Source organism: Stegastes partitus, unplaced genomic scaffold (genome assembly GCF_000690725.1).
Source record: "Stegastes partitus isolate 25-593 unplaced genomic scaffold, Stegastes_partitus-1.0.2 Scaffold811, whole genome shotgun sequence".
NCBI classification, from domain to species: domain Eukaryota; kingdom Metazoa; phylum Chordata; class Actinopteri; family Pomacentridae; genus Stegastes; species Stegastes partitus.
Window position 1 is genome coordinate 229,933 of NW_007578542.1, and position 18,438 is coordinate 248,370.

The 18,438-nt window shown below is 41.1% G+C and overlaps 2 protein-coding genes across 2 annotated transcripts in view; one reads left to right on the forward strand and one right to left on the reverse strand.

Moving 5' to 3' along the window:
• The window catches only part of sh2d3a (SH2 domain containing 3A), a 19,477-nt gene extending 6,547 nt beyond the window's left edge, over positions 1–12,930 (forward strand). The window contains exons 7-20 of the mRNA XM_008292452.1: positions 889–928; positions 1,092–1,208; positions 2,207–2,350; positions 3,364–3,653; positions 3,758–3,843; positions 5,429–5,548; positions 5,625–5,782; positions 5,903–6,103; positions 6,906–7,067; positions 7,482–7,597; positions 7,990–8,161; positions 8,263–8,374; positions 9,774–9,959; positions 11,660–12,930. Of these exons, the coding sequence (XP_008290674.1) occupies positions 889–928; positions 1,092–1,208; positions 2,207–2,350; positions 3,364–3,653; positions 3,758–3,843; positions 5,429–5,548; positions 5,625–5,782; positions 5,903–6,103; positions 6,906–7,067; positions 7,482–7,597; positions 7,990–8,161; positions 8,263–8,374; positions 9,774–9,959; positions 11,660–11,853 (2,098 nt within the window). The 3' untranslated portion in view covers positions 11,854–12,930. The remainder of the gene's footprint in view (positions 1–888; positions 929–1,091; positions 1,209–2,206; positions 2,351–3,363; positions 3,654–3,757; positions 3,844–5,428; positions 5,549–5,624; positions 5,783–5,902; positions 6,104–6,905; positions 7,068–7,481; positions 7,598–7,989; positions 8,162–8,262; positions 8,375–9,773; positions 9,960–11,659) is intronic.
• trip10b (thyroid hormone receptor interactor 10b) overlaps positions 12,474–18,438 on the reverse strand; it is a 35,476-nt gene continuing 29,511 nt past the window's right edge. Inside the window, exons 10-13 of the mRNA XM_008292457.1 lie at positions 17,864–17,996; positions 17,698–17,765; positions 15,064–15,179; positions 12,474–14,967 (exon numbers count right to left, since the gene is read on the reverse strand). Of these exons, the coding sequence (XP_008290679.1) occupies positions 14,822–14,967; positions 15,064–15,179; positions 17,698–17,765; positions 17,864–17,996 (463 nt within the window). The 3' untranslated portion in view covers positions 12,474–14,821. The remainder of the gene's footprint in view (positions 14,968–15,063; positions 15,180–17,697; positions 17,766–17,863; positions 17,997–18,438) is intronic.

An 18,438-nucleotide genomic window follows, 5' to 3' on the forward strand; every position in this document is an offset into this window, starting at 1 on the left:
AGGTTCTCAACATAATGGCTCCAAATGTTGTGAAATAATACTGAACAATGAAATCAATAAGACAGAAACATGAAAAAATATTTTAACAAGTGTTTTTTTTGTGTCTTTAGGATTTTGAGGGGAGGGAATTAGAATCATGACCTCAGTATTTCTAAAAAAAACTGTTTTTGTGATAACAAGGGACTCAATTATGGATGAATTTATAACTTAAGAGAGCAAATGTATTTAGTTTATTTAAGTTTGAAACTACTACATCCTACACGAGGACCTTTGAGGTGAATCAGTGCCTCTAAAAACTATAAAACACACTGATCATAACTTTTATGCTTACAGGATTTGTTGCAAGACTCATGAATTAGCTTCAGGCTACATGTACTTAACTGGTGTGAATAGAAGTACTAAAACATGAATATTTGTCTAGTTTGTGTGGATATTATTAGAGATGTCGGGGTCAAAGCAGGTTAAACAAGGAGCCCTCACATCACTGAGCACATCCCTCCAGCAGTCTCTGAACACATGACTTGTTCAATGTTATTTACTTGTATTTGCACAGACTGGCAGACACAGATGTAGAGCTTCTACAATTGGCAGCAGTTCATGTGATCGCTGGGAGTTATTTAATTCTGCTGCTGTAAATTCTCTGAGCTCTTCATCTGTGAGCCTTGTGTTTACGGAGGCAGGAAGGTGCTCGCTTTGGGAGGAAGGAAGGAAGAAATGAGGCAGGCTATTAAAAGTCTGTCAGTTTTTCTGGTGTTAATGACAGACCCAGACCTTGGCCTTCCATCCTTCTACTGTTTGTGTTCAGAACAAAAACATGCCAACATCATCTGATGTTCTCTGGGGTTTTGTATCGTGGCCCCAAATCACCTCTTCACTCTTGTTTTTCAGCAAGAGGAGGAGCATCAGCGCATACCTCAGCCAGCTGAAGGTAAGAGGTTAAGCAAACGTCCTCTGTGTCTCCCACTTGTTTTCTTTCGCGGCCTTGTTTTTCTTCATGTTGTCCTTCAGAGCCTTGCTCGTACAATATCTGAGCACAGAAAGCAAGCAGTGTAACGAGGGTCTCTCCTGGGCTGCTGCTGTTTGTGTTGTAGGTGTTTGGTGGTCGGAGAGAGATGGATTCACTGAAGAAGGAGCTGGAAGAGGAGCTGAAGCTCAGCACAGATGACCCGAGGAGCCACGCGTGGTACCACGGACCGCTGAGCCGAGAGGTGAACGTGAAGCCACACTTTTCACACTGTGTTGTATTTAAACCTAATGAAATATTTGTTATGCATACACCTTTAAGGTCTTGAAGGTGCATGCATAGTATAAAATGTATAGATGCATGTATAGAATAACTGTTATTTAGAAAAAAATGCTTTTTCGCTGTGTTGTAGTTAGAATATCTATAAAATACAACTCATGTAAATATGATGTAATTACAGTCAACAGCTGGTTTGCTTAGCTTAGCATAAACACTGAGTAGAGGGGTACACGTAGTCTGGCTCTGTTCAAAGAGAAAGATCACAAAACACAACTTGATGGAGTCTCATATTCACCTTGAAGTTGCCAGGCAACCAGGAAAGACTCAAGGTAGTCACCCCTCCTGACCTAGAAATAGTCTGGCACATAACCCTCTGTCATTTTGTTGTTCTTACCCTCGGACGGCTGTAACAAACACACAGCATGTAATGCAATGCAGTGATTGGTACACCTAGCTTAAAGTAATGCAGTTTAATTCAGCAGAGAGATGTTGATTCTGTGTTCTGATCATTCTGCAGGCTGCGAATTTGTGGTGCAGTATTGTGTCATACTAAGAGGAGTTTTGGTTATTTAATCCACCCCATTTATGTCAAAGAATGTTGGCTACATAACAGAAACATCTCTCTGTAAAGTGAAATACAGTTCAAGCTGCATCCTACACAGTGGTGATACAGTTTGCTCACACCTCTTTAAAACGTTTTCCAAAACTGAACTTTATGGGAGAGGATTTATTGCATTTTATGTTTAGTACTGCACTAGCTTTAGTTAATAGAGAGATATGAGAGTGGTATAAGTCTCATCTGTCAACAAGAAGCCAAGTAAGTGTTAATTCTCAAAATGTTAAGCTATTGCTTTAACCTCTTGGACAACGTAGACTGAGACAAAGTTTTATGCAGCACAGGGTCAACACAAATGTGAACCTCTTTGTCCAGCTGACCCAGTCAACCTGCTGTCTTGTCCCCAGGCTGCAGAGACTCTGTTTGAGAGGGACGGAGACTTCCTGGTCCGAGACTCCAGTTCTTCCCCCGGTGACTATGTTTTGAGCTGCTTTTGGAAGGACGGCCCGCTGCACTTTAAGATCATACGAGTGGTCCTTCGTCCCAAAAAGGTGAGGCTTCGTTATATGTGTAAATGTGCAGCAGGTGGTGGGTTTGATTCATTATTAATTGTCAAAATAAGTTCTCAGGTTCATTTCATTGTTAACTGAATGTCTGTGGGGTTTTTTTAGGCTTGGTGTTATTGATTTTTATTCAACAAATGCTTTATTTTGTGAGGGATTTTCAGTGCTGTCTACCTCATTTGTGTAAATGGTGTCAGACATTCAAAATATTTTTCAAAACAAAGATGTCCAGTCTAACAGAACCATCGACTAAATTCATAGCTCTCTGGATTCTGGCCTGAGATTCCTTGTCCTTATGTTTGATATTATCAGACTGTAAGGGTGACCATACTAGAGCTGGATAACAGAATCAGAATCACATCTTTTATTGGTCAGTGGTACTTATGCTAGTCATCACAGATAAACTACCATAATCCAGGTTTTTCCTTGATCTGTCGTTAAACCAACAATCAAGCATTTGTTGATCAATCAGTCAACTACTGGAGGTTGCTCTATTGTTTGGCAACTGTAGTCTGCTTCACTGCTGTTGCAATAATTAATTCCAATGAGAATACAGTACAAAAAAAAAAATCTATCAAAACATCTATTGAAACACATATCACACCCAGAGTCTAATCCACCTCTCTGTCGTTAATGTTCCAAACATTATATGAACAGCATGTTCCACCATTGTCCCCTCACAGCTCTCCAAGAAAGTATTTAGTGATTATTTGACAAACTGATGGTTGTGTGGGATATACTGAGGATACAGATTAATAGCAGAAGTGGGTTATGCTTCCAAAGTGGTTTGAAAATATTTCATTTTTTGATTTATTTTTTGATATTTTTCCTGTGGCTCTGGCTCACTCTTGTAACAACTTTGTTTCCAAACTGACCTCTGCTTAGCTGCCAGCTACAGCAGCCACCTCTCTGGCCTCCTTGGGGTATTATTTTTTTTGTCGGACTAGTCCTTTAAAGCCTCTGCTTGATACATTATGTGTGTGCCTCCATCTGTGCGACAGGGCTACTCTCGGGAGCTGTTCCAGTTTGAGGAGGATCGCTTTGACAATGTTCCCGCTCTGATCCGATTCTATGTGGGTGGGCGTCGACCCATCTCTCAGGCTTCAGGTGCTGTGATCTTTCACCCAATCACGCGGACCATTCCTCTGCGTGTCATCAGTGAGCGAAATGCGGAGCCCAACAGCAGCAGCTGTAGAGGTGCAGAGGGACTAAAACAAACCGGACACAACAAGAGACGCAGCTTCAGCTCCAACCACACTGACACGCTGCAGGTCATCAATCCACTGCTAAGGTGGGAGCAGGTGTAGGTTGGTGCACGTATGAGTGTGGTGCTGAAACATTATGCATATAGTATAAAAATAAACATGCTACTGAATGTTGTTTTTTGTTTGGCAGGAGTGGAAGTCAGCCTGCTAACTTGGAAAATGTGGGACGGAGGCCTTCACTTCAGTCTGCACAGTCTGACAGCAACCTACGAACCGGTACATTATTATAAGGATGTAACCTACATATGCTGGTGTCTGTCACCATTAAGCTCTGTTGTCCACTGGATGCAGCAGTGTTGTATTCCAGCTCTGGACACAGTGCCAGTGTCTACTAGTCGTGTAAACAGAACGGCTCACATGCATACTGTATATCATACACAGTATCTCAGGAACATGTTTTGACAATTTCTTCAAATATGACACAAGGATAGAATGTTGAAGTGTTGACAATTTAGATCCACAAATGTCAAGTTTGAGCAGTCATGGATGTAAACTGCAACTTGAGAGTCTGAGTACAACTGCGAGGCAGTAATTCTAGTTGCTATCTTTAACTCGCCAGGTCTACTCGTGTTGTAGCAGCTCACTTGTCTGAAGTCTGGAATTCACATTGGAATATATGTAAATGCAAACACTGCAGACAAAATAGGCACGGTTTTAATATTTAATTTATCTATATGTGGGTGCAGAACACCAAACAGTAGTGGTGAAGGAAAGCAGGTGGAGGAGTAGTTTTTCTTCTGCTACAAACATACAAAACTAACAGACAACACAGCCGCAGAGGATTATTTTTTGCCACTCTGATTATGAATGAGCTCTTAATTTGTTTTTAATTATAAGACATCCATATCAAAGTATGTTTGCGGGTCTTTGACTAAAACTGCGTATGTGAAAAAAGTTGTGTAAAACCTTTTGTAGCTCCAGAGAGAGCTGCACAAACTTGGCTAAATGACAGTTTTGATTGAAGACTACATGTTTAAAAATGGGGGAAAAAAGAAAAGTGAGGGGTATGAAGTTAGACAGAACTGAGTTTTCCAGCCTTCTGTTTCCCATTTTGCCTTAATGCTTGAAGCTACAGGTTCACAGCAACATTACCCACTACTAGCTGTACACAGCAGAAAAGTTCTGGGGCAGGTTTTGACACGAAAGAAGAATGCATGGAAAAGAGAAGACAATGAGTTGTGTTTTGCTGCATTGATTATGACACTTTTGAAAACTGTCCGTCATGAATCTGACCATTTGATAGAAATGCAGTGTTAACTGTCAAAAATACAGATGTACTGGTGACACAATTCTCATTAAAAATTGAAATGCGGCTGCTTTAGGATGCTCTGCGTTTAAAATCCTTGCAGTGGACATTCAAGCCTCAACAGAGACCTGACAGAGGGATGTGTTTTTTTTTTTTTGAGCGAGAGTCAGTGGGGGAGAGAACATGTTTGGTGAGTAAGTGCTCTCAGAGGGGTACTTACTCACAGGATATAGGTCAGGCAGTTTTTGAAGACAAAGGGATTCTGTTGACTGAGTTAGGTAACTTATCTGAGTGAAGGGCTTAAATTTGGAAGGAGCTTTGCTGTAGTCAGATTGCTACATCAGATGGGATTATAGTTTGTTACATCAGTGTATGTGTGTTGGCCGATAAGCAGCAAGAAGTTTCTGCACAGAGCTGCCAGACTGGATGTAACTTCAATTAGAGACGGTGTCATTGTTACATATAAGAGAGTGACACTGTAAAAACCTCCTGCTTAATGTTGATCGTCAGTGATATGAACTTTCTCTCTTTCCACTGCTGCTGTTCTTCATCCAGGTGTTCCACAGAACCCTCAGTCCGAGGACACTGGCCCCGCCCCCATCTCCCCGGTGTTTCGCACAGGCAGCGAACCCCTGCTGAGCCCACGACCACGACACACGCGTCCCCCCCATCCTGGTAACATGCAAACATGAACGCAGCTTCTTTTTTACCTCGGGTACACAACTCTGAACTCCACTCTCTGCACCTGCAGGTGGTGGTGTGACTTTGCGAGGTTCAGATGGACAGCTGCACTCCAGAGCTCCTCCTAAACCTCTCAGGGTCTCCGCTGTTTTCCCCAACGCTACGCCTCCCCCACCCACAGACTCGTACGAAGACCCCTCGTCTTTCTACGATGAGCTGGTCATCCAGGTAAAAGAATAAACTGCCCATCTCACTGTCACCACTCTTTCTCTTTGGGGAAACGAGGCAGGCCTTACTAGGTCACAGTAAATCCTCCATGGAGCGATCATGTCCACTCTTTGTGTTCAGCTGCCACAGTCCCGGCGGAAGGGTCATGTGGACCGGCTGCGTGCGGAGGAGAAGTGGCAGAGCCGTGCCCGCCTCACAGAGACTTCCTTTGGATTTTTGGAGGCTCAGAAGAGCGACGCATCATCACAGCTGCCGTTTGACAAAGAGCTTCAGAGGAGGGCAGCAGAGGAAGTGGAGGACTGGCATTTTGAACGGCCACATGTTTGTATTCGTAATATTTGCTTTGCAGTTTGTAGTTTTCACATGTACTTCTGTTCTGAGTAAATGTGGAGGTCAAGGGCCAGACCAGCTTCTGTGACAATATGTTGTCTTTTTAACTACAAGCCATGTGTACGTGCTGCATTTTTACGGTTCAAATCCATTTTCAAATGCTTACTTGGCAGCAGTTAGTTTCTGAAAATTTTCTTCTGATGTATTAAAAGCATACGCTATAAATGGTTGGTGTATAATCATTCGCAGCTCTATTAAATCTGCAATCGATTGGCCAAAGTAGCATATTGCGAAATTAATCTTGATAATTAGGAGATAGTTTAACCACAACCATCCCATTTCAGTGGTCACACCTTCTGAAGTATGATCATTTTTTAGATTGTCTTCAATGATGATAAAAATGAATACTTTGCGGTTTTGGACTGTTGGTCAAGTTCATAGCCATTTAATCAAGAAAATCATTGTAAGGTTACATTCAACACTGAAAGTATGCCCAAGCTGCAGCTGTATTAACATGCAACAGCAAAGTAGCATTGTAGAGATGAAGTTTACTTTGACTGCACAACTCATAACTACTACCTGTGTGAAACAGTAATGATTTACCAGAATGTAGTTATTATCTTAAAATGTTTAGTCTTTTTAAAGGTGTAAAACTTTTGTGATCAGCAACCTTTGCAGCATAACAGACTTTACATGTTTCTAAAGTCGTGGGTCGTGGCCTCAGTGATTAACAACTTTACAAAGTAAGTTCTCAATAATGTGTACTGACATGCGTCCTCTCCCTCTATCACAGATGGAGTCCGAGTCATGTTTCCAGCTGGATCAGTTTGAGTCACTGCTCTTGCCCGAGAACAACCGACCTCTGGAGCCCAGCATCCTGCTTTCACTCAAAGAACTCTTCAACCGCTCAGACCCCAACACCACCGCTCTGCACATGCTCAGTGTTGACTGCCAGGTAGCCCACAACGACCTAACTTAACTCAGCAGCTCCTCAAATCATTCATATTTTGGTTTGTGCATATACCTGATAACTGCAAAACGGCTTTGTGCAACATCCAAATGTCAAACTCAAATTCAAACAATAGCCAAAAACTACTCTTTCTTTCTCATATCTCCCTGTAGGAGTATTTTTTAATCTCAAGACATATAATAAACAGCTTGTGTGTTTACATTTGCAGGATAAAATGAGGAAATTTTGCTTTCAGCCTTCACATAATTCCCAAATTTCAACTTCAGTATTTTGATAAACATGAGCTTTGATTTGCAGTCAGGTGTTTTCAGTAAACTCAGTAGTTTGAATGAAGTAGCTTCAATGAACTGGATGTAACATCTGACTGGCCACTGATTTATCATTGCTGTGGTCCTGCAGGTAGCGCGCATCGTCGGGGTGACTGATGAGCAGAAGAGGCTCATGGGAGTTGGCTCAGGGCTGGAGCTTGTCACTCTGCCACATGGACACCAATTACGAGAGGATTTGTTAGAGAGGTGCATACAGCGGACACTCTTTGTACTTAAAAACAGATCTATGAATACATAGATGGTTTCACTCATATTACAAAAAAACTACTAACAAAGAAACCTACTTTTTCAATTATCCCTTGTGATATCTAGCGATGCAGACACAGTGTCCTCGGTTTAACTCGCGGATAAAAGACAGAAAGTGCTGGACTATTTCTCTGGCACACAGTATTCCTGTGGATTACCCAGTGGGATACTGTAGATAGAAATGCTCACCTTTATTTATTGGGGTGGACACTTTCTGGGTGGCTAGATACCACTAGAAGGAAGTAATAAAATGTCCCTCAGTAATGACCTTATTTAATCTTCTGTCCACTCACACATCCTCTAATCCATTAATCTTTAATCATTTTTTTTAGGCATCATCTAATAGCACTGGGAGTCGCAGTAGACATTCTGGGCTGCACAGGGACTGTGAGCCAGAGAGCAACAGTTTTACACAAAATAATCTTATTGGCTCAGGCCCTGAAAGAACACGCCCACAACCTCTACTCCTTCTCAGCCGTGATGAAGGCTCTGGAGATGCCTCAGGTGGTGCACTTATGATAAAGATACACTTGCCCAAATTATGCAAAGTGAAGACCGGTTTCCGTTTATTCACATATGCTGAATACTTGTGCGTGCACTTGCAGATTGTGCGACTGGAGATGACGTGGCGAGCGCTGAGGAGGAACCACACAGAAAGTGCGGTGTTGTTTGAGAAGAAACTCAAACCCTTCATGAACTCGCTGAACGAAGGAGATGGTAAGTGGTGGTGTTAAAGAGAGACACGCATCACATTCATCTGGCAGCTGCTTTTGTCCTCAGAGATTGGAGACATGTCGACATAAAATGTCAGGGCCAAGAAGGATACAAATTACAGCAGAAGTGCATAGATCCCTGAACAATCCCACGTAAATGTCAAATGATACAAAATAGTGTAACCTCACAGTAATTGTGTTACTTCTGAATTGGACAGTAGAGTATTTGCTTTTGTATGAAATTAAAAACTAACACCACAGATGATATATATTCATAATACAGGCCCAAGCTCAGTGCCACAAGAGTCAGAACATCTTTAATTACCAAGATTCAAATCTTTCTTATTTTTTATTACTTCATACATTTACCTTTTATTTTGGATGCCTGACTCAGTCCTCTTCAGCAAGGACGACACCAAACTGCGGTGGAGATGTGATTCTTCAAATTTTTTCATTTGCTCTTTGCCAGAGGATTTGTGTTGCTCTGCTTAAAAAAATAAATCAAATTAAATACCACAAAAATGTTTGATTGGATTTAGGCAACATGCCTGGTCACATCGTACTTTCCACTCTTCCTTCTTTAGAAACTCTTGTGTGACTTTGGCAGAGTGTTTTGGATCATTATCCTGCTGGAATATTCCTCTTCTTCTTCACCAAGACTCCCCAGACTTATAGACTGTTCAGCTTAGAAATAATGCATCATTGAGAGGTGATGCAGTTGTTAATCATTTGACATACAAATGATATCGTACAGGGGATTACTGTCTTCTCTTGTATAATGTAATTGATAAATATCTGTTTGTTGTGGCTGATACAAATATAATAACACCGATATTCATCTTACAAATGAAAAAACTGGGAAGATAAAAATCCGTATATAATTTTCAATCGACATGGATGAATTAAAGTATATTTTTCTAAAACTACACCGTTATCACCAGTGGAATTAATAATACATCCATTTAGCGTAAACGTGCCTGTAATATCATTATCATTTAGTACAGGCTGCAAAACCCAGTAGAATAACTTACACAGTGTTGAACTAATTAATTGCTACCTAAACGTCTTGACTTGATGAACTGGCTAACAGTCTCAGTCTCTGTGCCTACCAGGACACTTCAAGATCATTTAAGTTTAAGAGCTCATTAGGCTCCGCCGTTTCGTATAATTAGTGATGTACTTGAGGCAATTTATCAAACTTTGCGCTGCTCCCTGTGGAGCTTCACACACCTTTTTTATATGTGCAGTCATACTCCACATCATCCATAAACACGCAGTGATGCATAAAAACACCTGTTACTGCAAACTGGCTACAACAAGAGCTTTATAAATAGCACTGTGACCCATTTCTTAAGGAGTGAATGTATTGCCGTCTGATGGGTGCCGTGTGTTCATGTTTGTAGATTCTGTAGTCCAGGGTCCCATAGCCATGCCGCACCTGGTTCCTCTGCTGATGCTGATGGAGGGTGAAGACCCAGTGGAGAACAGCGAGCGAGGCTGTCAGCTCCTCTATGACGTCCTCCAATCAGCTCGCAGCACTGCGTTGCACGCCAAAGATTACCAGCAGCACGCACGCTCGCTACTTACAGGTACACACATTTTCAAAACGTCAGTAATCGTGTTAAAAGAACTGCAACGAATAGTTCCTGCTGGCAGTGCCATCAGAGCAGTGCTGCACCGAGATGGAAACAAAGACGGAGTGCTTGACATGAAGCGTTATTTGTGCCATAAAATGTTTTTCTAAGCAAAGCGGGCCATGACCTCCTGTAGATACATGGAGGGAGTTAAGATGGGATAGTCAGGGAGGAGTACGAGAAAATACACATCGATCAGCAGGTGAAGCGAAAAACACTGATCATCTTTTAATAATGCAATTTTCTGGGATGTTGTTTTGTGTGACTTTGACACGTACCTCAAACCATGTTATTGTGGCTAAAGTAGGTGATCCAAAGTCAATTCCACAGTGAATATTTTTCCTGGACAGACACTTACACAAAGACCTTCAAGTTTGTGTCATAATAAATGAACTTAAATTGGCCAGCTGTTGACACTGACGCGGTATCATAACAAAATACTGACTCCACATAAGTTTGTTAAAGTTCTTACAGCGGAAGTCGAAGGTATTGTGTTTTTAAATTGTCTGTTCATTCATCCCATCCTCATAAACACAGTATCTGTTAAACATCCATTATCTATACAACTGCTTAATCCTCACTAGGGCTGGAGTCTATCCCAGCTGACTCAGGGTGAAGGCAGGGGACACCCTGGACAGGTCACCAGTCTGTCACAGGGCTACACTTAGAGACAGACAACCAAGCACACTCACATTCACACCTACGGACAATTTAGAATCACCAATTAACCTCAACATGTTTTTGGACTGTGGGAGGAAGCCGGAGAACCCGGAGAGAACCCACGCTGCACGGGGGGGAACATGCAAACTCCACGCAGAAAGATCCCGGGTGTCCTTAGCAACGGTGCTAACCACCGCTCCATCTTGCAGCCCTCTGTTAAACACGTTGAGGGAATTTCTTCAACTCTGGTACCACAAATGTTCATACAGTGGATTTAAAGATTAACTGATTAGACTTTGGTGGTCAAAAGTTGCTGTGACTTTGCAAAAGACTTTTTGGTCATAACCCAGGAATTCACACAGTAATTATGACTGCATCTTACACAAATATGTACGAGGATAAAACGACAAAGTGATGGCATTTTTACATCCAAATGGTCAAAGGTCACTGTGGCATCATGATGTTCAGCCACAACACCTTCCTGGCCATTATTTAATGTCCTAAGATTGTGTCCATAGTTCAGTGAAATCTGGATGAATACTGAGTTGGCTCTATAACCTTGGGTGAACCATCTACGAAACTCCTTCCAAGTCTTTACTACGTATAATATACAAGTCTGGACAGACACGGATGGTAACTGCAGCTTGAGTGGTTTGCAGAGGCGTGCAACCACAAAGCATTTAAGAATTCTACTTTATGAATCATTCAGATTAAGACATCAAACAGTAATTTCTAAGTAAGCAAAACAAGTGTTTTCTGAAGTACGAGAAAACCGATAAATACAGCAGCTTGCTCCCAAAAGCTCTGAATGAATGTGCTCATGTGAGTAGTTTTTGCCCGGGGCCCATTGTGAGGCAGAGCAAACACAGGCTGCTGCAGGAAGTACAGAAGTATAAAGTATTATACTGAAAACAGTGCACATTGTGAAAGTGATGTGAAGTGACATCATGTGTAGTATCTGATGAAACGTCCGACACACTGTTTTTTTCGTGCAGGAGGCTGGGAGCCCGTCCCCGAGCTGCTGGAGGCCTTCCGGACAGAGTTTGCCCTGCGGCTGTTCTGGGGTCAGCTGGGGGCAGCGGCGGAGAAACAGGAGCGATATGAGAAGTTTGACAAGATTCTTTGCGTCCTCTCAGATAAACTGGAACCAGTGGAGCTCACCCCACAGCAGCCCGACGCTCTGAGCTGAGCCTCGGGGCCTGTTTCACTAAGTGGAAGGTGAAGTCAGCACTTTCTTCATGAGAGGAGAATATAGAGCAAAGATGACAGGATGATGTTTTTGTACAAGCTTCGGTGTGTTGTGGTAAAGGAGGAGATCTCAGCCGTGAGATCACACACACACACAGTGACTGTATGTCGAGCTTGACAAGCGACAACTTGACGTAACTTGTAAAGAAATGAATTCTAAATGGAATGTGTGGGCAGACCTTCACTGTGAAAAGGGCTGCTTCGGATTCACTTTCCTTTTTTAGGAAGATTGAAATTGTTTACCAAAAAAAACAAAAACTAGCATCCGTTTGCTTCACAACATGTACATTTCTGATTCTCATGCAGCGTTTTATCAATCCAAACCACTTGTCTGATACTTGAGACTCCAGCATTATTAAACATTAGTCAAACTGCACTCTTAGCCCAAGGCTCTTCATCCTTGAACTGCTGTTGTAGTGAACCACACTGGAAACTGTGTTCTGGAAACCGTTTCATTGGAGTGTTTCTGATGCAATAAATCATGTTCAGTTTTTTGTTGTTAGTTTTTGCATGTATTGTTTCTCATAAACGACACCGTAAAGAAACAAGAAGACAAATGGGTTTTTTGTTTTCACTTTATGATACATGTAAATACAGACATTCTCGTTCAAAAATGGATCATACAATAATACCCCTTAAATGTTGAGAAAACATTGTGCAGGACAGAGTGGCAGAGACAGAGATGAATAAACCTCATGTGGCTCAGTGAGAGAGAAAGAGAGCTTTAAGCATTTCAGATTCAGATTTTAAAAGTGCTTGTTCACTCTTGGCAGTGATCCAGTGAGGAGATGAATCTCAAAACTCTCATTTCCTCCCTTTGAAATATAGCCTAGTGCCATATTGATTTTTTGGAAATTTGGTTGAACAGGCCATCTGGATTTCAAGTAAGAATAATGACAAAGTTTTGTCTTTTTCTTTTCTTTTTTTTTTTTTTTTTTTGAAATGGCCGTTGTTTCAGAGGATTTCGGCGAGACAATAAGAGTGAGATTCAGATGTCCAGAGGCTCAAAAAGTGAAAACAGGCAGTTAAACCATGTGAAACCAGACTATGACAAACATAAAGAGGAACCAGCTGACCGTCAGACCTGAAACCGCTCCAACACCGAGTCCAGCCACTTCTGTGCAAAGTTCGAAATTAAACATGAAGAAGAGACCTGCACAAAGGCTGCTCCCTCTGACACAGGCCATTCACAGGAGTTCTAAAATAATAAACTCTATATTTTTACTTTGCATTGAACTTTGGTCATCACTGCTATTGTGCTTTTCCTTTGGATTTTTTTTTTTACACATCATGCCTAAAATTCACAAAAAACGTTGCAAAGCAAGCTTCCATTAAAACCCTTTCTGTGGTAGAGAACTGAAAATACATCACATGGAGTTAAGAGACAGGTTCACGTTTCCCCCTCTTTCTGTCCTAACAGTGCTCACGTGACCATGTGAACATTGAAACAGGTTTTGCACACAGTTTTCTTTTTTTGTTTGTCTTTACAGCCAGGATTTCCCTTTTCAGATCACTTCCAATGTAAATGATGATCAGTGTCACACACCAGACCATTTTCTAGCACTAATGTGGCGCTGTATAGGATGGTCTACTGGCCTTCATTATCATTCTGTTACAGGGGAAAAAAAACACTTTGGGATGTTTGTATTTCTTTAACACAATCACAGTAATCTGAGGCAGGGCTAAAAACAGGATACAGTGATGGTGTTCACTGAAAACAGAGACTTGTTTTGGTGGAACATTTACACACAGAGAGGTGAGCGCCGTCATTTAAATGTCTAATTTACAGAAAAATAAACGAGCAGGGCTGCTTTTGTTGCACAATCCAAACCTTCAGCTAAATATAAAGTTTTCATGTAGGCTGCTACCTAAAAGTTTGGCAGGGTTATACCTCCAGTCTACATCCGGGGAGCCAGACTAGAGATGACAAGCAAAACACAGCCCACAACCTCTTTAAAAAGGTTTAGCAGTTCGACTGATCAAATCAAGTGGATGCCTTCCAAATTTACAGCATTTTCAAAATGAAATTCCTCTTTGTGATTTCTGCTACAGCGATGGTAACACAAAGAATGATTTTTATTTAATAAAACACTGAAAGATGCCCACTTGATCAGTTCAACTCCAGACCTGTGGATTTCTTCCCCTTCACCAGTGAAAGTGCATTAGGAAGAGATCCTTTAATGGTTAATATAAACAGGAAAATAGCAAGAAAACCTGTTTCACTTTTCATATGGACACCTGACAACTGTTTCAGGACAAATATAAAAAGAAAACGAGAGCCTGTCCTTTAACGTCTTGGTCCATTGAAAGATATATTTTGTACTCTCCCTGTAGTGGTTTTCATCCAGTTAAAAGCTATAAAACATCACATCACCATGGTAAAAAAAAACAAAAAAACTCACATTATCCTGTCAGACAAGGGGTTTTGTAGAGAGTTGGTGTTACAAAAAGAAAAAAGATCAGCAGGTTACTAAAACTGGCAGTGGGAAAGTCAAGTGGGCGGATATAAGTATTGCCATAAACAAGTGTAGCGTGAGGCTACTACGATGCTGAATAGGAGTCGTCACTTAACACGGTGACAAAAAGTTCGGGTATACATTCAAAAGTAGTTTGTTTTTTTTTCCTTCTTTTTTTTTTTTAGTTCGAAAAAAGCTGTAATCTAAAAAGATCAGACAGGACTGACAGTCTGCATTTAGAGGCTGCGTCTCCTGCCACAGCGAGCAGAGACAGGGAGTGTATGATACTGCAATCAGCCTCGATAACAAGCTTTATAATCACTCACTTTCATCTCACTGCACACACACGTCACCGGCTGAGATAAAAACATGTAGAAAACAGCTCCAATTATCTTGGATGACTTTGCATTCACCTTTGGCTCTTAACTTCCATCAGGAGCCCTTTGATGGGAGTTAAGGTGTGAGTTTGACATAGGATGAAGGTATATAGCCCTCCTCTCCATTGCCTCTAAGGACTCTCATCCATCCATCGCCTTTATCCTCCTCCATTACACTCAACAGCTCTCCCTCTGTAATGGAAATGGTGCCCTCGCTGTTGCCTGCACACAAACACACCCAAGAACGAGATGTGAAAAAAAAAGAAGCTAAAATGAGATCTATTTACGAACAAATGGCGCGTGAATCATAAAATGTACCTTCGAAGGTGTACAGAGCCGTGCACTGGCCAATGGGACTTTCTACGTCGTCAAATTCATAATCAAACTCTGTGTAGATGTTCTGAGACGGGTCAGCTGTTACAGCGCTGGAGACACTGGACACATGCAAAAAGAATAAATACACGTTATGTCCTCAGTTTATTCACCTTCACATTTATAGAAACTGATTGAAATTTTGGATAAGAGATGTAGTCATTCATTTATTTATTTATTCATTTTCCTGCTGAAATGAGATAATTGGGATTTAGATCACACACCACAGCTTACAGTGTAATTAATCCACATTTAAACACTGGGTAACAGTTAATACTTGTAGGTATAAGAGAGGGAGATGTGAAGTTTAGAGCAGTGGTTCTCAAACTGGGGGTCGGGACCCCCATGGGGGTCCAAAAGATAATTTCAGGGGGTCGCCAAATCATTGTAAAAAAAATAAAAAAGTAAAACCTACATTTATCAAATAAATTTGTATCAGGGCTGTCAAAATTAAAAGTGTATTCTTCTTTCCACTCATTTTTCAAACTTGATTATGCAATATTATTATTATTATTTTCTGCTCTTTTTAAAATTATTTTCTTTTGTTTTTATATTTTTTTTCCCTTTCATTTGTTTGAAATAAATTCTATTCATTCCTTCATTCAAAAGAAAATTAACATGTTAATGTAAAGAGATTAATCTGTGGAATTAACTAATTCATTTTTAACACATTCATGCATGAACAACAGGATTATTGCTCATGACAGATTAAAGATTCAAACTGGACACGAACACAAACCTATGTTATCTTGGGGGTCGTGGCTCAAAAAATTTGAGAAGCACTGGTTTAGAGAATAAGGAGGCCAAAGGACAAATAGTTCCTTTTACACATTTGCTCATTAAATAAGCACAGGGAACATGAGTGCTTTTGCTTCGGTGCTTTATGACAGAGAAAAGGCCTCAGAGGAACCTCCACTACCGCTCACTTCACCAGCAAACTCTGTGGTAGATGCTCATCTATGACCTCTTACAACGGCCGTGCTCGTTCACCTCAGCCTGTAATCACTAAAGTCTCCCAAGCTGCAATGCAAGTCACTCACTGGCTCATTTCAACACATGACGGAAATTTTGGAATAATAAACAATCTCCCTCGTAATCGTGTTTGACTGGCCCCTCGAGATACAAAAAACAAGCTCGGTCCTGCTCCCGAAACCTCACTTGTTGTTGACTTACACAGAAAAGCATGTATTGATATATACTTTCAAAGCACACTAATCATACAAACTTAATTTGGATTGATTGCACTGCAGGCTGTGCTCCAAAGAATTACCGATGATTGATCCCCGTGTTTAATAAATATGCAGCAGGCGGCCGGTTAGCTTAGTTTAAAACTGCATGGCTCATTCAAATGAAGGCGAAACTATCCCTAATGCAGGAGTCCATGTTGGTTTTCTCTAGTTTTGACAAATTGGGATCTAAACAACTGATTTGCAGCAGGAGCTCAGTTTATTATTACTTTATATTCATTATGAATAATCATACAAGCACAACTCCTAGTTAATCATATTTTAAAAACACATTTAAACATGATTTAAAGACTCCCTCTAGTAAGAATCCATTTTTCCCCCCTTGGTAACACATCCTTATGGTGCTTTTTATATGCCGCCTCATATTTAGTCACATTTAGTCCTATTCCACTATCCCTCTTTATTTGTCATTCCTTATCTGTTTCTCCACCAGCCTCTACTTATGCCCACAGGAAGAGCTGTAGTTGTTGGAAAATATAATTAAAATCTGCTTACAACCACATTATAATGTCATATAAATCATTTATTAAGTGTACAAATGTAACCTGATTATATTTTCTTAGTCGGTCGGTAGTTCCAAAGTGGCTTTAAAGTGACGTAAAAATCCTTCCCATTAAAATTAAGTTGTTGTTCTTTCCTATATAACATGTCATGTGGTTCCTTTGAGATGCAAGAAGACACATCAGTAAAAAAATAAGTAGATGATTTAGCCGTTCCTTCTTGAAGCTGCAGTGTACCAATGACGTCTCAAAAAGATTCAAGCTTCTGGGTTTTTAGAACCTGTTTCTGATAAGAAGCTGTATGGCTGCGTTACTCTAATCTAATACAACTTGCTCTTGTGTAATGTAAAGTAGTTTTACAGTGTTTGAGCAGAGTTGTAGGTGAGCTGGTGTGCTCGAGCTGCAGATAATGTCACAGCGGTGGAAAGAGGTGGGGACTTCACAGGTCTGCATATTTTGGAGGAAGCAGCTGTTTAGAGTTACATCTGAGTCGTTATAAAGCAGGAAGGAAAAATAATGGAGAAAACATTGCAATGTGAAGTTTTGATACAAGACCATAAGGTTTTAGGGGTTTAATCAATGACTGGAGAGGAACAAATGGGACTTTAGTGATCTACAGAAGCAAAAAAACAAACAACTGAAATATTTCCATCATGACAATAAAAATGAAAACTAAAATGATTAAAGCCATACTCCCATTAACAGCCTCCCCTCTTTGTGCTAAGCTAAGCTAACTTAGCTTCATATTCACCATACAGAAGTGAAAGTGGTACAGAGTCTCCTCGGGTATTTTTTTCAAAATGTTGACCTACTCCTTTAAATCGTGGCCTTACCTATGCTGAGCGTTATTGTTGACGGTGTTGGAAGATTCCTCTCCTCCCACTGCTTCTGACAGCCACGCCTGTTATCAACCAGCAACAGATGCAAAAATAAAAACTTGTGAAAAAATGCCACCACACTGTAGAGTATCAGCACCGATGTGTATGAACACGGGATAACCTCGTATTTGGCGAGCTCCCCCTTCAGACGGCCGATGGTCTGGGCAGTTTCTGTGATCTGAGGCTCCAGACTGGAGGGGTCTCCCATCTGTGGATTCTGCTCATACACACCCTTCATCTTCTCCAGTGCGTCACTGAGGTCACACAGAGGGAGAAAAGAGTTATTGTTTGGGAAATGTGAGAGCTGATTAAGGAAGTTTCTCTCTTGTGCAGCGCTGCTGATAAGGATGGGAGGGACGGCCGGCGCTTGTAAGCTGAGAAGACGTGTCAAACTACTGCATATGGCATTAGTGATGGCAGACACTGGATGGGGTTGAGGTCAGGTTTAATGCGAGCCAGAAAAGTCCCTCAACACCAAACTGCTTCAACTACTTTACGAAGCTGGCTTTGAGCAGTTGGCACCACCATGCTGAAACAGAACGGAACTAACGGCAGCCAAAAAGTTGAAAGCACGCTATTGTTTAAAACATAAACGTATGATGTTATCTGTGTTATCTCCAATTTCAATCGCATGTTTGTTGGTTTTCAGGTTTTGGGCTTCCAAACAATCACTTTTAAAGTAATAGATGCGACACT